The 17,032-nt window shown below is 40.8% G+C and overlaps 1 protein-coding gene across 2 annotated transcripts in view; it reads right to left on the bottom strand.

Annotated features, from left to right (window-relative positions):
• The window catches only part of VRK1 (VRK serine/threonine kinase 1), a 77,125-nt gene that overhangs the window by 39,521 nt on the left and 20,572 nt on the right, over positions 1-17,032 (bottom strand). For both annotated transcript variants that reach the window (XM_045815773.2, XM_087856214.1), the window contains exon 2: positions 3,897-4,061. In XM_045815773.2, the coding sequence (XP_045671729.1) occupies positions 3,897-4,056 (160 nt within the window). In that variant the 5' untranslated portion in view covers positions 4,057-4,061. The remainder of the gene's footprint in view (positions 1-3,896; positions 4,062-17,032) is intronic.

Raw genomic sequence — 17,032 nt, 5'->3', positions numbered from 1 at the left:
CCAGCACAAAGGCCCTGACGTGGAAGCCGCTGCAAGCCTGAGGAAAGCAAGGAGTCCAAAACAGCTGGAGAAAAGTGAGGTGGAAAGTAAGAAGGGACAGATCAGAAAAGCAGAACGGGGGGGGGGGGGGGCCCGCCTGGGTGGCTCAGTCATTAAGCGTCTACCTTCGGCTCAGGTCATGATCCCAGCATTCTGGGATCGAGCCCCGCATCAGGCTCCCTGCTCAGCGGGAAGCCTGCTTCTCTCTCTCCCACTCCCCCTGCTTGTGTTCCCTCTCTCGCTGCCTCTCTCTGTCAAATAAATAAATAAAAATCTTTAAAAAAAAAAAAAAAAAAAGCAGAAGGGACCAAACAGCAGCATGACAGGTGACATAAAGCTGTCACTATGATTGAGCTGCAGAGCCACTGGAAGGTTCTAAGAAGAGGACTGGCAAGATAAGACTTGGATTTTTTAAGAATTCTTCAGGCTTCTTAATGGAGAATGGAGTGCAGAGGACAAGGGCAGAAGCAGGGAGGTCGGCCAGGCTATGACGAGATGTGGTTGCAGACAAGGTGGTGATTAAGTGGTCATATGTTCATATGTGGCCATATGTTCAAAGAAGAGCCAACAGGATTTGTTGATAAACTGGATATGGAAGGCAAGAGGAGGAAAAGGAGGTAAGGAGGCCTCCAAGTTTTCAGCCTGAGCATCTGGAAAGAGGAAGTTGCTACTTACTAAGGTGGAGAAAGCTTCAGGAAGAGCTGGTGCTTTGAGGAGCCTTATGTCTGAGATGCTTAGTAAACATCCAAGTTCACATGGTCAACAGGCAGTTGATATACAAGCCCTGAGTTCAGAAGAATGGTCCAAATTGGAGAAATAAATCTGAGAGTCACCAACATCGAAACACTACTCATTTAAAGCCATGACCTGGAAGAGCCCCGACGGCATGAGTATAGCAGAGAAAAGAAGAAACCCTAGGCCTGAGCCCTAAGGCATTTTCACGTTAGACGGTGAAGAGATGAAGAAGGACAGGCAAACAAAAACAAGAAACCACAAATCAGATGGGAACAGCAGGATTTTGAAGAAACCACAGCTCCAGTACTGCAGAGTGAAGACGGAACGCTGAGTCACAAAAACAGCTATCATGGGTAGGCGGAAAGTGTGAGCTCCAAGACACATCACTCCCATGCTGATTCATAATAAAGCAAGATTAGATCTTTTTAAACAAGCATTTAGTGTACAAAATATTAAAATAAGGATAGTGTCCCAATAATACTGCACAGTTCAAATGAGGAAAGGGGGGAAAGGAAGCTCGATAATTCATTCAAGCATTATGTGCTACAAAATATGCCAGGCACTAGGAACACAGTAAGAAGAGATGCCCTGCTGCCAAGAAAGAAATTTCAATACAGCATGGAAAGTACTATAAAAGGGTTAACACAACAGACAGTACCTGCCCTAACTTCAGCTTGGGAAAAATGAAACAAGAGAAGCATCACATATGGAGATCAAGAGGCAAAGGGCAGCAGGACAGCTGAAGTGCAGATCTTGAGGAAGTTAGAGGGATGAAGATTAAAGCTACGCAGGGACCAGACGAGAGGGAGGGTGTCATATGTCATTCTCCTATGTCTGGCACTTTATCCCCAGGGCCGGGGGGAGCCATTCTGGAAATTTAACTAGGCTAGATCACTCAAGTCACAGCGTGAACAATGGGATACAAGGGGGCAAGACCGAGCAGAGAAGAGTCACTGCTGCAGTGAGGATCCAAACGAGACCTGAAAATGACCAGCACCAAGGCAGGGTCGGCAAAGATGGAGAGAAAGCCACACAGTTAAAGCCATAGGCCTAGACAAAGTACTAGGTTCGCTGGTGAAGGAATACGTGAGAACGCCTTCTGGTGTCTGGCTTGAGATACGCCTCTCTTGATCATGAGAGAGCCAGGGGGGCACCCACAGAGAGGGCCCTGTAGGCCCCTGGCCATGGGCCCGTACTTCGGAGATCAAGCCCCAGGCCGCAGATATAAGATGGGGAAGTCAACAGTAAAAAGACAGCAAGAGCAGCCGTGAAATCGATGAGAGCACTCAGAGAGAGTGCACGGAGGGGGAAGTGAGCTAAGGAAGGAAAGCTGGAGAACGCAGAAGGTGCTCTGAGGGGGACTATGCACCTCCAGAAGCGGCAGGAAAGCGAGAGGGGACGTGCTCCTGTGAAAGACACAGGAGCAATCTTTCTGAGAAGGAAAGATAAACAGTGGCAAATGCTGCAGAAAATATCCAAAGAAAATTCAAAAGCAATCTTTTTAATTCATCAGCAAAAACCGCTGATGATCCTGAATATGGCTGCTTTTGTGAATCAGTGGGCACAGAGAGACCGACTGGAGGCAGCAATACTAAGGCAAACTCCAGACTGATCAATCCAGCTTTACGAAAGCAAAGCTTTATCATGGCAATCTGTCAAAACACTGGATATTAAAAAATAGTACTATTAGATGGCACTTTCTAATGATAAATATAAACACCAATAAAATAGCACAAAGGCAGTGCGAGTTGCAGATGTTCCAAAGGTTACAAAAGCAAATTAACTAATACAAAATGAAGAACCTACTTGCTTCAAGTTCCTGTTCCTAACATGGGATGTCCTAAGTCCACACAGTCTGCAGTACAGATAGCTTATGGAATCTACCATCTCTAACTCACAAGGTCAAAACCTATATACCTGGCCAACACAGCCACTAACCTTTCTTGATTTATGAGAATTTTCACCTTAACAGACAGCCTAGTTTACTGGAATGGGCTGGGCCCTGAACAAAACTAAAGAATCAATACGTGTCTCCCAAAGGCAGGTGCCACTGACCTAGAGAAATCATATATACAACATACAGTAGAGCACTGGGCTTCAAGCTGCCTCATGAACATACCGCTAGAAGCTGCAGCTAACCCCACAGCCCGCCGGTCCTGGAGGAGTCGGAGTCGGACCCTCCTAAGAGCTCTTGATCTCCGTCAATGGCTCTCACAAATCAGCATGCATCTGAATCACCTGGGAGACTTGTTCAGTCGCATTGCTGGGCCCTCTCCCTACATACAGTGTCTGATTCCTAGGCCTGGGGCAGGACCTGAGAATCTCGGTGCTAAGAAGTTTCCACTAACGCTGACCTAGTAACTAATATTAGTATCCTGAGTAAGATGTCGCTTCAAAGAAAAAAGGGTTCCATTACTAAAAATAAAATTTTATAAACCTCATGGCAGAAATTAAATAATTAAGTAGATAACTAAATCGAGATTAGAGGTGGAATAAAGGCCTATCGTGGAAAAGTTAGAAATTTCAAAAGCAAACATGAAATATATTGTATACTATTAATACTCTGGGTGAAGCAGTCAGCTTTAGAAGCAATCAGTTAAAATATTTTTATATCAACAATTTACTTAGCCTATAAAATCTCAGGGTTCCACATGGGTCCCCCAAAATTTCAGGGTATGTATCTTAATTAATAGCACATTTAATCAGGCAATTTTTAGGTCATTCTCCCAACTCCACTACAATAACTACTAAGGTTATACAGAAATAAAAACAATCTACACCTGTTATTTGAAAATTAAACCAAAACAGAAGGAATAAAATCCCAGCTGAGTGGAGGTGGGGAAAGAAAGATGGCCACGGCTTTCTCTGGGTCTCAGAAGAGGTTAAGATTATACAGAGTATCTTAAAAATTTAAAGCACAATATTACAGATATATCACCCTCTCTTTCTACTGTGACTAAATCAACTATCGTCTTTTCCACTCCTATGTCAGAGATGTGTTTTTGCCAAATCATACAGTATATTAAGCTGAATGTAGATAATTAAGAACATCCTGTAAAAGCTCCTAACTGAGAAACTATTTTGATAAGAAAGCATGTAAATCTTTGGACTGGTACACTTACCAAGATATATACAACCGAAGCCACCCTGGCCAATGGGTGATCCTAGTTTCCACTCCTTCTTCGTCAAGTCAGTGATTATCTCCCCAGCTGCAAAGTCTTCTGCAAGTCGCCTCTTTCCAGGGCCCTGTCTTCCAGCTTGAGCTGCTTTTACACGAGGCATTTTCACTATAAAATCAAAGAAAGCAACGCTCAGAATTATAATCCTCAAAGTGCTGAAAACATTTTCCACTAAGGAAAGCTCTGTGCTACAAAGGTACTTTTCAAATGTGGAATTTATGGCACATATGGATTTATTACATGATAGGAGATACTTCACACATAGGCCCCGAATCCATCCTTACAGCTCTGTGAAGATTACATTATCATCCCCATTTTACAGATGAGGAAATGAAGGCTCGGCAAAGTTTAGCAAGCTATCCAAGGCTATGTACCTAGAAAGTGGCAAAGCAACAGAAATCTGCTCTGAGGGCTAACGTGACTCCAAAGCCTCAACGCCATGGCCCACAATCACAGAAGTCACCACAGTGAAGGAGAGGACCTTTCAAAACAGTGACAAGGAATGGTGGCTGTTTGGTCATTTGGCTTCACAGAAAAGTCAAAGCTGGTGACACCCAGCACTCCATGCTTCCCTTCTCACCCACTGCTTTTGGCAGTGAATCTGGATTCACCTTTCTCACAGTCAAGTTTAACATAACATTCAGAGAAACCAGTGTGTTATAGTGAAACCCGCCTGGGCTAGAATTAAAAGCCCTGGATTCCAGCACAGCTATGACACCAGTTAGTCTGGTGACGGTGATCAAGACACTTCTCCCTGGGCTTTAATTGCCCTGAGATGTAGCTTACCTCATGGAGAAAAAGAACCCCAGGGGCGGGGGTCAACCTCTCAGTTCTACAACTACTAATTGAAAAAGATTTAAAACAAATACTGTCTCAGGTGCCTGGGAGGCTCAGTCGGTTAAGCGTCTGCCTTCAGCTCAGGTCATGATCCCAGAGTCCTGGGATCAAGCCCCACGTCTGAGGGCTCTCTGCTTAGCAGGGAGCCTGCTTCTCCCTCTGTCTCTCCCCGCCCCCCCCCACTCATGCTATCTCTCTCTCTCTCAAATAAATGAATAAAAAATTTAAAACAAATACTTTCTCAGGGGCTATAGTCTGCAACACCTGAAATGGCTGTTTAGGTGAAAGACAGGTTTGTTAAGACAGGACAATTTACATTACATAAGGTAGTTTGCTTTGGAGCCTAGCTATTCTAAGTACATATACACAATGCTAGATGGGGATTTTTTCAGCAAATATCCACCCACTATCACACCACAGTAAACTCCATGTATACAAATGCTCTTTATTAACTTACTGGGATTTTTAAATTTAATTTTTTCTATAGAATACCAATCCCTACTCATTGTCTAAACCTTCTCTAACAAAACATATTTAAAATGAATGTGGCTATTCTTTCTTCCTATCAAACAATTCTCTTAATGTGTATTTTTAATCATTATACAATCTTCCTGAATGGAATTTCAGTGTAAACAGTGACAGAACAGATTCAATATACCAGACAAGGTAATTCTGACAGCGATGGTTGTAGACTGAGTGCAAGAAATAACCAAGACCAAAAAAAGAAAAACAAAAAAAAAAAGGAAGAAGAAGAAAGAAAGAACCAAGGCACAGCACTTCCAAATACTAAAATGGATGCCTTCTAAATTTACCCCACTGTAACAAATCATCAGAGTAATCTCCTACTTGATGATTTCCTTACAGTAAAGGCAATTTAAAATGAGTTAAAAAAAAAATCTTTTCCTCTTTCTGTAACTCAAGATAGTAACCAGACTATCTTTTGTGTTTTACTCAAATTCCTTTCCAAAAGTGACCATATTTCAAATGAAATACGCTAGCTCACCTTCTACTCAATATAAACTGGAGTCAACAAAAAGTGGTTTTCCTCCAAATTAAGTGGTTAGCTTCTACTCCGGGTTTTATTCCTATAGCCTACTTGTAACAATTAATGCAGTCGGGAATGACTTTCCTTCCTTCCTAAAAGCAGTCCCACAGAATCAGCCATCACTGTGAGTCTCTTGGATCCCTGAGCAAACCACTGCTTCCAAAGGTTCCCTGCTACGAAGATGATGGGATCGGCAGCGCACCTGTTTAATCTCCCTAAATTTCCCCATAAAACCAAACAGGACAACTGGAGAGCAGGACTCAAACCTGATGCACAGCGTCTACAACAAAACTAGGCGACAGTATTCCCTACATCCACAAACTTCAAATGGGAGTGGGTGAGGAGGCCGCAGACAAGATGACCTACAGGCTACCAGCAGCTGTGAGGGAAGAAGTCAGGGTGGTGTCTCTGATGAATCTGAGAATCCCCAAGTTACCCCAGGTTACTCCTCAGAAGCATGGAGACAACGTGGGAACAGCAGCCGGAGTTGGGAAGGGCCATGCGCACTCCAGCGGCGGGCTCCTGCAAGGTTCTGCTGGAGGCACTGGAGCAGGCTGGCCCCCACAGCCAGCCCAAATACTCTCCAATCAAAGCCTCCCGAGGTAGATGAGAAATGGCTGGGAACTGAATCCACACTGAGTATCACAAAGATAATACAAAGAAAGGAAAAAGAAGGTTCAAGCATAAAAGTAGATCTGTAAGTTAGCCTCCATGTTTTAGAACACGACACCAAAACAAAAGAGCAGAGCAGACTCCAGAAAATGACATAAAGTCAACCTGAACTATACCATCTAGAATTGCACAAAGAAGAAAAATAATTGCTTATAAAACTCAGCAACAAAAAAGGACCAAGGCCTAGTCCCGTGCAAATTGAATTTTTTTTAAAGTCCCTGCAGAAAAATACATAGAACATGCTTGCCAAAAAGTTGAGAGCTATGAACCAGTATTTCAAAACAAGCTTAAAGTTTTTATATAGAAAGATTAACAGAGACCAGAATTAGAAAAACTCAGAGACTAAGCGATAGAAGGAAAGAACTGAAAAGTCATAATCATCTGAGAGATGGAAACTAAGCTATAAGAAACATCAGACTGAAGGCAATTTAAACACAGTGACTTAACCGAAACAGAAAGTGAAAAGGAAAAAATTTTTAAAATCAGAAAGGGTGAAAAAGATAAACATTTCAAGAGAAAAATCATAGATTTAGAATACAGAAAAAGAAAAGCCAGTGAACATATAACAAAGAAAATCAAAGCAAGGGAACAATACTAAAAATGCTTTAATCTAAGACTTCCCTAAACTTAAAAAAAAAAAAAAAAAGTGAAACTACAAAATGGAAGGTCACACCTCACACAGTACATGGAGAAATCAGCCCAGGACAACCCACACTCCGACACCACCTAATAAAATTCTAGAACTCCACGGAAAAGAAAGTATTCTTTGAGCATCCAGACCAAAAACAGATCTTTTATAAGGAAAATAAATCAGACCGTCATCACTCTGACAGCGACACTTATGCCAGAAAAAAAAAGGGGGGAAGTAACATAGTTAAGACAAAAAAAACCAAGAACTGAAGATTTTATACTCAGTTAAATTTCAAATATAAAGACCAGAAAGTGTTCTCAACATGGAAAAAGGGAGTAAGAATCCACCAGAGAACAAGCCTCAGATATCCAAAATGTCGCTGTAAGAATGGACAGTGAGCAGTAAGCAGACCCTGATTTGTAGAAGCGAGACTCAGCGAGGACTATAAGGAGAGGACAGAATATATAATGGGCATATGTTCTGACGAAGTAGATACGGTACAACTGTAAAAAAATGGGAGAACATATGCAAAAAAACCTCAACTCTGCAGTAATCATACAGTGCGATACTTGGTTTTGTAAACTAGGGTTACTGTACACATCGCTGTGGAATAATGCAAATGAGTAATTACGTGATATTTTAATTCCGTCATCCCCTTGTATCCTTAAAAATCGAGATTCAAATACGAAAGAAAGGTGATACAAAAGGAAGACAGAAGAGGTAAGGCTAAAAATGCTTTATTTGGAAATATTTTTAATTCAGAAGTTATTTTATCTTTTACAAAAAGCACACGTACACACACACATACACACACACCACCTTTGCATTTTCCAGCCCTAGCCACAAAAAAGCTTAGAAACAATTAACCAACCCAGTAGTAATGAGTATCTCTAGGATACAAATTGTATTCTTAAAAATACTGTTTCTTCTCAAAGAAACCAGACTGCTTGAAGAGAGGGCTGATTCCAGATGTGGAGCCAGAAATGTCAAAGACAGACTTGGAACACCGTGTCACTTCTAGGTGTCAAGGAAGCTATCAAAAACTACCAGAGTGATGTCAGATATGTCTAAGGAGCCAACTTAGGTGTTCCCACTGACCAAAGATGGGCCAATTTGAGTCAATAAAGATAATAACCACTATGGATTAAAACACATAAAATGGGTAAATCCAAGAGTTTGTAATAGTAAGAAAACCTAAGTGGCCACCTCTAGAGAATAACAGGAAACCACTCAATTTTGAAAGCTGCTTTAAAAAAAAAAAAAGGGAAGGAAAAGAATAAGAATCAAGCATTTATCCTTTCTTTCTTATATGAATTGTACCACTGGGTAACCAAATATTAGATAAAGAGAAATTTCTCCTTATGGAAAAATTTCAGCTACTAAATGAATAAGAATGGTTTTAGGTTAACACCATTTTCACCTCCTACTGAATTAATGGATCCAGACACTGAGCACTGATAGCTACCAACATCAAAATATGAGAGATGTCCAGACATATTGTATGCCTCCTGATAAAAGAGCACGCCACTACCCATGAAGTAATCTTGCCAAAAAAGAAAAATAAAAAATTAATAGACCCCGAATCTGATCAAGCCTATCAATGCACAGGGTATGAAAAGAAGAGCATGATAAACTATAGCACAGGAAAGCAATCAGCAAAGTCCCAAGGGTGAGAAACCCCAGAGTACATATAATCCCATTTCTTCAACAGATAAAGGGGAAAAAAGAAGAGATGGGGGAGAAGAGAACCAGGTGCAGAAAGACTTAAAACAACATATCCAAAACAAAACCGAATCAGGCCAATCTACACCGCAGTGTTTAGGGAAGCACATCTGCGTGGTAACCAATAAAGAAAAGGGAGCGACTGCCATACAAGACAGAAGTTACTTTTAGGAAGTCTCAGAAAGTTGTTATGAGGACAGGCAGGTGGTTCTATCTCATGATGCTGGTGGTGGTTCTAATAGTTCCTCATAATTCATTAAGTCTGTATCTGCTTAATAAGGTCTTTTGTATTATGAAATATTTTATGGTTTTAAGCATTCAAAAATTACTGTTCCTATAATTAACAATCACCAAGGGACCGAAACTGAGAATCTTTTCATACTCTATGAGCTTGTCCAATCAGACACACACACACCCCCACACCCACACACCCCTAAGTAAAATCTGCACTTCATTGCCTAAGAACTATGGGTTGCCTTTTGCTTTTATTTATAGGCACTTCTTACATATTCTCTAGTGAAGAAATTAGCTCTTTATATTGCAAATGATCTTCCCCATTTGTCTTTTGATATTGTTTATTTTTAGCTTTTGGACTTTATGTTATCCTTGGAAAGTCCCCTCCCAGTCAGATTACTCTTTTCAAACATCTCCCGTGTCTTCTTTTAGTTATTTTATGGTTTCATATTTTGCTGATAAAATTTTGATTTGTCTACACTTATACTGGTATAAGATAATCAGAGGTAGGAATCCAGAATTTTCCAAATGGTTATTCAGTTTCTTGTCTTTTCCTCGGTGATGCATGCACATTAGGGAGATCCACAGGGTTCAAGGAACTTAAATATACCATACAGCCTAAGTAAACTAAGAAAAAAAAAAGTTCATACAAAGTTGTTCTTTTTTTCTCTTTCTCTTTTTCATATAAAGTTGTTCTGCCAACACCCATTTTCTGCTCTTCTAAACAAAGGCTTATTGGTTGTGCCCCAATTGGTTGTGCTCCACTCACTGGAGAACACTCCTCTGCCAGCTTGGTCTGAGATCTGTGTCTCAGCCCCAAGAGTGTCCTCTTTCCATGTCCTGCCACGCCCCCATTCACAGCATTTGGCCACCCCTCTTATTTCCTGGTTCAGGGTCACAGAAGTCTCCTAGTTTCAGAGAATATGAGAGCTGTGTTTCTAAATCTCCTTGTTCCTTTTCAGGTGATTTCTGAAAAGAAGAAAAGTAGAAGTATTTAAAACTAGAAGCCCCTGCTCAAAAACTGTTAAGTTTTACAACCATAAGCATTTGCCTCAGTTACTAAGTGACCTTCCTAAAGAACTTAAAACATTAATTTGAATTCAACAATCCCCTCAATACATTATAGATTTCTCCTAATGATGAAACCCATACCTACGTTAGGTTTCTGTGAGACGATACGCTGGAGGGCACAAACCTCAACCAAATTCAGCCTTTCTGCATCACTTCTGCCCACCTGGAGCAAAGCAAATCCACTCTTACGGTTGCTCGCAGAGAGGTTTCAAAGAAAAGGAAAACTTCACTGTCACAAACTCCATTACATAATCTGACCATTTCCTTTCCCCGTGATATTAAATGAAATGCAGATGCAAGTGAGAAGCACATCAAGATGCAAATCAGCAGTGCCCTTTGCTGAAATCACTCACTGCCATATTCCATATTAGCATATTCACCAAAATTTAATTGTAAACAGAGTAATTATGGTACTAAAGTTATTAAATACACAAAGCAAGCTTGGAACTATACATATTCAAATAGAATTTCAGTGGCAGATCAACTTTTATATCTGAAACAATACCCTAATTAATAGTCAGCTCTGATAATAAAATGGTCCTGTTTCTCAGATAACATTCCCAAAAAAGTTCTGCTGTGAATATTAAAATAAAGTTTTGTGAAGAGATTTTTTAAATTTCAATGGCTATATTTATCACAATATGGTACTGTATTTAGACAACTGACACTTTTCAAGTCCTGGATTCAAATTTGGAATAATTTTTTCTAATCTCCTGCTCAAGATAGAAAAAAAAGCTTGAATGGATAGAAAAGTATCACTTACACTTGATGAGCTCTACAAATTCATGCAACCCAAACTGGGAATTTACAGTGCAACAATAAAGCCTGTTATATACTGGATGTCTAGTCTACCTTCCCCTACAACAGATATGCACGTAAGCTCCCAGGAGGTGGGGGGTCCACCCACTTTTACGGAATCTTCTTTAAAGCCTAAGCTTCTCTGATATGTTTTTAAAGTGCATGGAGACACACTGACTCAGGGAAAATTCTGAACAAACTGGACTATTCCCCATTCCATCCATTAATGCGGTACCTACGGATTCTTCTCTCCACTCAGCAGTTGTAAAGCTTTTTCTCGCCCTCCCCCATCTACATTGACTCAAGTCTTTTCCAAACCCAAACATCTCTCTCTTCTTCATCAGATCCGATCTCTGAAGTTTCAGGACTGTTCTCAACTCTTATTTTACGTAATAAATGTTAAGTTTCTAAGCTCCCTGGGTACAAGAACTGTCTTCCAACACACACAGTAGGTAGGAATTCAATAAATGTGTCAAATCAAACAGCAAAAAGTGTTTTTCTTCTCAAGTATCTGATGTCTAACTTCATGCTTAATGTACCTCATTCAACTGCAATGGACACTGTCCTCCTACAAGCCTGGCAACTGACATCTCTTCCCACTCTCTACAATGACTATTCCAACCCTGTTTATTCTCCTCAACACCATCATTCCCCTTCTTGAGTCATAAATTTCAAGAAATGACCTCATCTCCCAGTTCAGAGAGAAAACTGAAGCTATAAGTGGGAATTCTTTCATCTTTCTAAGACCCAAACCTACATACCACCTGCACCTACATCAAGCCTACTTGGGCATCCACCCTATCTTCCGTCCCTCCTATCACACTTCAGGGAAGCTCTGCTGCTCTACCAAACATCAGGTCCTTCACCTCTGCCTTGTACCCCATCCCCTCCAACCTTCTTAGGACTTGGTCCTTCACCTCTGCCTGGTACCTCATCCCCTCCAACCTTCTTAGGACTTGGTCCTTCACCTCTGCCTTGTACCCCATCCCCTCCAACCTTCTTAGGACTTGGTCCTTCACCTCTGCCTTGTACCCCATCCCCTTCAACCTTCTTAGGACTTGGTCCTTCACCTCTGCCTGGTACCTCATCCCCTCCAACCTTCTTAGGACTTGGTCCTTCACCTCTGCCTTGTACCTCATCTCCTCCAACCTTCTTAGGACTTGGTCCTTCACCTCTGCCTTGTACCCCATCCCCTCCAACCTTCTTAGGACTTGGTCCTCCACCTCTGCCTCGTACCCCATCCCCTCCAACCTTCTTAGGACTTGGTCCTTCACCTCTGCCTTATACCCCATCCCCTCCAACCTTCTTAGGACTTACACTACTAATTAGTCCCTCCCCATTATCATCCTAACTTTCTTCTTCCTTTCACGCAAATGTCTCAATAATCATGTGCCCCTACTAACCTCTCCACTCGCCTCCCTGGCACCAGACGTCGCTCTGTCCAGACTTCACCTTCAGGATCCGCTACTACTGCTCTGGCTAACGGCACTGAATCCAAATGACACCCCACCCTCCCGATCTGCCTGCTCAGGAGAATGTGACATTGGTGTTCATTCTTTCTTTCTGGAAACATTCTCTTCCTTTGCTACCATAACAAAATACGATCCTGGTGCTCATTCTACAGTTTAGCCCATTCACAGTCTAGGTAATTTGGGAAATACAACAATGAGTAACCGATTGTTTTTTCAAGGAGTTTGTCCTGCTTTTTGACATACAGTTTTGCAGGAGTGAGGCATGTTAAAAAGGAAGACCACCTACACTTCCCCAGCTTACGCCAAAATACACATTTTATCATGTGAAAGTAAATAAAAGAAAAAACATGCTAAATAAACTTAAAATCTTGGAAATAAAATTAAGAGCTTTGAAATTAAGATGGAGGCACATACAAAAATAGAACTGGTTGATATGCTTTTCCTGTAAGCTAACAGAGCTCAAGAACAGACTTTATAGTCTCGAAGAGACAGTCGCACCTCCATGTTCACAGCAGCACTAGTGACAACAGCGAAAAGGTGGAAGCAACCCAAGTTGCTTCCAACTGCCCAAGTGTCCGTGGGCAGAAGAATAAATGCGACGTGGTGTATACATACAATGTGGTATTATTCAGCCTTAAAAAGGAAGGACATTCTGACACCAGCTACAGTATGCGTGAATCCTGAAGACACTATGCTGAGTGAAATAAGCTAGTCACAAAAAGACAAATATTGTAAGATTCCACTAATACGAGGTATCTTAGAGCGGTCAAATTTATAGAAACAGAAAATAGAGTGGTTGCCAGGGCTGAGGGGAGGGGGAAGAGGAAAGCTGCTGTTTAATGGGTACAGTTTCACATTTGCAAGATAAAAAGAGTTCAGGAGACTCGTCACACAACAATGTGAACATACCTAACCCTAGTGAACTGTACACTAAAAAACGGTTAGGGTGGTAAATTTTGTGATTCTATGTTCTTATTTTTCCATCACGATTAAAAAAAAAAGAATGAAAAGGGTTTATAGACCCAACAGAAAAAGAGAGTATAATACCAACAGATTCTTGGTGACTATGGACTCACCCTTCCCTTACGCATGTGCACACCCACAACTGGAAAAGCATTACAAGTGGTATTATTTCAAAGGTGGTCCTTACGAATGCTAATTACAGGCCTATCGCCTTTTACTGAGCTTTGCTTTATTACATTTCACGGATATCGTGCTTTTTTACAAATTGAAAGTTTGTGGCAACCTTCTACAGAGCAAGTCTATTGGCGCCATCTTTCCAACAGCATTTTCTCACTTCGTGTCTCTGTGTAATTTTGGAAATTTTCTCAGTATTTCAAACTTTTTCATTATTACTTTATTTATTATGGTTATCTGTGATCAGTGATTACAACTCACTGAAAGCTCAGATGATAGCATTTTTTAGCAATAAGATTTTTTAATTAAGGTATATAACTGTTTTTTTATCCATAATGCTATTGCAAACTTGACAGACTACAGAACAGTGTAAACGTAATGTTTATATTTGCACTAAGAAGCCAAGATACTCATTTGACTTGCTTTATTGCAACACTCACTTGATTATGGTGGGCTGGAACCGAACCTGCAGTATTTCCAAGGTATGCCTGTATAGAAATCTACTAGTTATCACAGTAATAAAGGCTAACTGTGAATTATGTGAATTTATTATATGAATTACGTTCATTCATTCACTCACTTAACAAATATTTACCGAATATATGCCATGTGCCAAGCACTGTTCTAGATACTTACTTGACCTCAAGAAACAAAACAAAGGTCCTGCTCTTTTGACACATATTCTAGCAGAAAGAGACACACATTAAAAGAAGGAAAGGAAAGGAAAGGAAAGGAAGAAAGAGATAATAAAAACAAACATAATGGGTAAATTATATAATATTTTATAAAATGTAAGTGCCGTGCTTTAAAAAAAAAGATAAGGAAAGTAACAAAGATCAGGGGGGTAAAGGACAGGGAGAGGAGGTTGGCAGCGGGCACATGAGCCTCACTAAGAAGGTAGGTGAGATCTGAGCAGACTCACAGGTAGTGTGTCTGGGGAGATACTGTGGGCAGACGGACAAGCAGTGCAAAGATCTTAAGGTAAGAGCACGCCAGGCAACTGAAGAAGGACGCCAGTGTGGCTTACGTGGGGGAAACAAGGGGAAAGTAGGAGGGGACACGGTAACACAGGAGCAACACATCAAGCAGAGCCCTGCAGGCCACTTCAGGACTCTGACTTTAGCAAAAGGGGAAACATACTTCTACAAGATTTGGGGACATGTATTATGCTTACATTTTAACTCCCAATACTTCAATCAAAATAAAAATCATACTCTGAACACGAGTCAAGAATTCTTCTCCCACTGATCTATTTCTCACCAAAGTCTTTTGGTGAGATATTTTCATATTTTTTGATAATGTATGTTACTCCATTCTCAAAATCCACTCCATCCATTGGCTAAACTATGTAAGCCTGATATAAATTCAAAATCTTCAGTGCTTCTGTAGTGCCTTTGTCACTAATGTCACCTCAGGGTAGGAATGGGTTTATAGTGGATCAGCTTCCATTCCTAAAAAGTACAGCCTAGGAGAGGCCCTAGTCTCCTTTTAACTTATATAATATAAGTAATTTAGTAGTGCTATTAGAGTGAATGGTTTGTAACTTTTTGAGAGGAAATATAAAAATTTCTACCATGCTACACCCTCTAACTTCAAATAAAAATAATACTGAGTTCCATGCAATTCTGTATTACTCCAATGTATAGTGCCTTCTTCATTAATTTATTTGCTTGACAAATATTTATGTTGAGCATACTCTGTGCCAGGAACTGTTCTAGAATACAAGGATAAAGCAGTGAACAGACAAAAATTCCTGTCCTCATTTAGTTTTTTTAAATTTAAGATAGAGAATTTGTTAAAAAAAATCAAAACATGCTCAGCATCCAATGGTAATAAGTGCTAAGGGAAAAAATAAAGCAGGGAGAGGGGATGGGGGTGAAATTTAAAAGATGATCTGGTAAAGCCTTACAAGAAAATGACACTTAAGCAAAGATCTGAAACACAGTGAGGGAAGCTGGCCATGCACCTGTCTAGAGGAAGAGCATCAAGGCGGAGCAGCAAGTGCAAAGGCCCTAAGGCGAGAGTATGGCCAGCTTGTTCTGCAAGCCAAAGCGGCAAGGAGGTGGGTGCAGCTGGAGAAGAATCCAGGAGGGAAGAGCACTAACCAATGTCAGAGATATGAAAGAGCACACGGCTGGTGGTCACGCCCAACACACAGGCCACTCAATGTAAGGACACTGACTTTAGCTCTCAGGGAGATGGTAAATCCTGGGAAGGTTTTGCGCAGAGAAGTGCATGCTCTGGCTTACATTTCCAAAGGCTCCCTCTGGTGAATCCATCAAACAGACTGGAAGGGGGCAAAGCAGAAACAGCTACCACTTATTACAATGGTGTTGCTATTGGAAAAACCAATGACTGCATTAATCCTTCCTGGATAATAAGAATGTCAACTTTTTAAACATTGCACTGACTTTTAGTCACCAAACAGAGGGATGCAGAATAACCTAAGAGGTTTTTTAGATTTTTTTAAACTTTACACAAGCTACCGTCCCCCACCCCCCCAAACAAGTCTTCAGTGCCAAGTAGAGACAATTGATATTAGTGACAGATGGTCTAGGAAACATGCTAATCATCTCTTACTCTAGATTTTCTAAGCTCTATCTTTAAAACAATTTAGTTCACCAGAATATTAAATATTTGAACTACTTTATTCCAAAGGCATTTATAAAACACCTCCAAAATATGTGCCAGAAACTGATGCTTGGAGCTCGAAATGCACATGGATAAAATGCAACCTTTGGCCTCAAGAAGCTGCTCTTAGCTTCACGTAAAAACACCCTCATACAGTTAGGATTTTTATATCATCAGCTTCAAACAAGGATCAATAAAAAGCCCTTCAGGTAAAGAATGTTTCTGAATCCTCTGATAAAACTATTTATTAAAGACAGCAAGCAGCTGTAGACATCTACAGAACCAACTCTGTTGGTTTCAGGGCAGGGAGAAAGTACCTGTTCCAGGGGGTGCAAGTTTTTAAGATAGCAAGAGCTCTGAAACTCCAGGTCTCTCATTTTTTCAACGAGTGCCAGCAAGTTCAGAGCAAAATTATAAACTCAATTACATAAGTATCACGGTCTGAGGCAGTAGCTCTCAATCCTGGCTACGCATGGTAATTACCAGCAGAACTCCAAAACTAGAAAGGCCTCTTCCACAAGAGTCCCGGCGTCCGTGTGTTGAAATGCCGCACAGAAGAGGTGATGCTCAGACTGGACCACCGATCTAGATACGCCGGCACATGTTCCTTTTTTCATTCAGTCACTCATTTTCAACATACTAGCTCTGTTACACACAACTCTACTGTATTAGAGGATGTCAATAAAAGCTCCCTCTAGTTCATTTCAGAAGTTGGAAAAAACTATATAAATTAGTGAATAAATGATTCAAGAGGAGCCCCCCAAAAACCACCCTTTTCCCATCCCATCATATCCCAGATCAAAAATCACTCATTTACATTTCAAACTTA

Source organism: Ursus americanus, chromosome 26 (assembly GCF_024610735.1).
Source record: "Ursus americanus isolate L20-20 chromosome 26, mUrsAme1.1.p, whole genome shotgun sequence".
In the NCBI taxonomy this organism is placed as follows: Eukaryota; Metazoa; Chordata; class Mammalia; order Carnivora; family Ursidae; genus Ursus; species Ursus americanus.
This window is presented reverse-complemented; position numbering and strand designations above follow the sequence as displayed.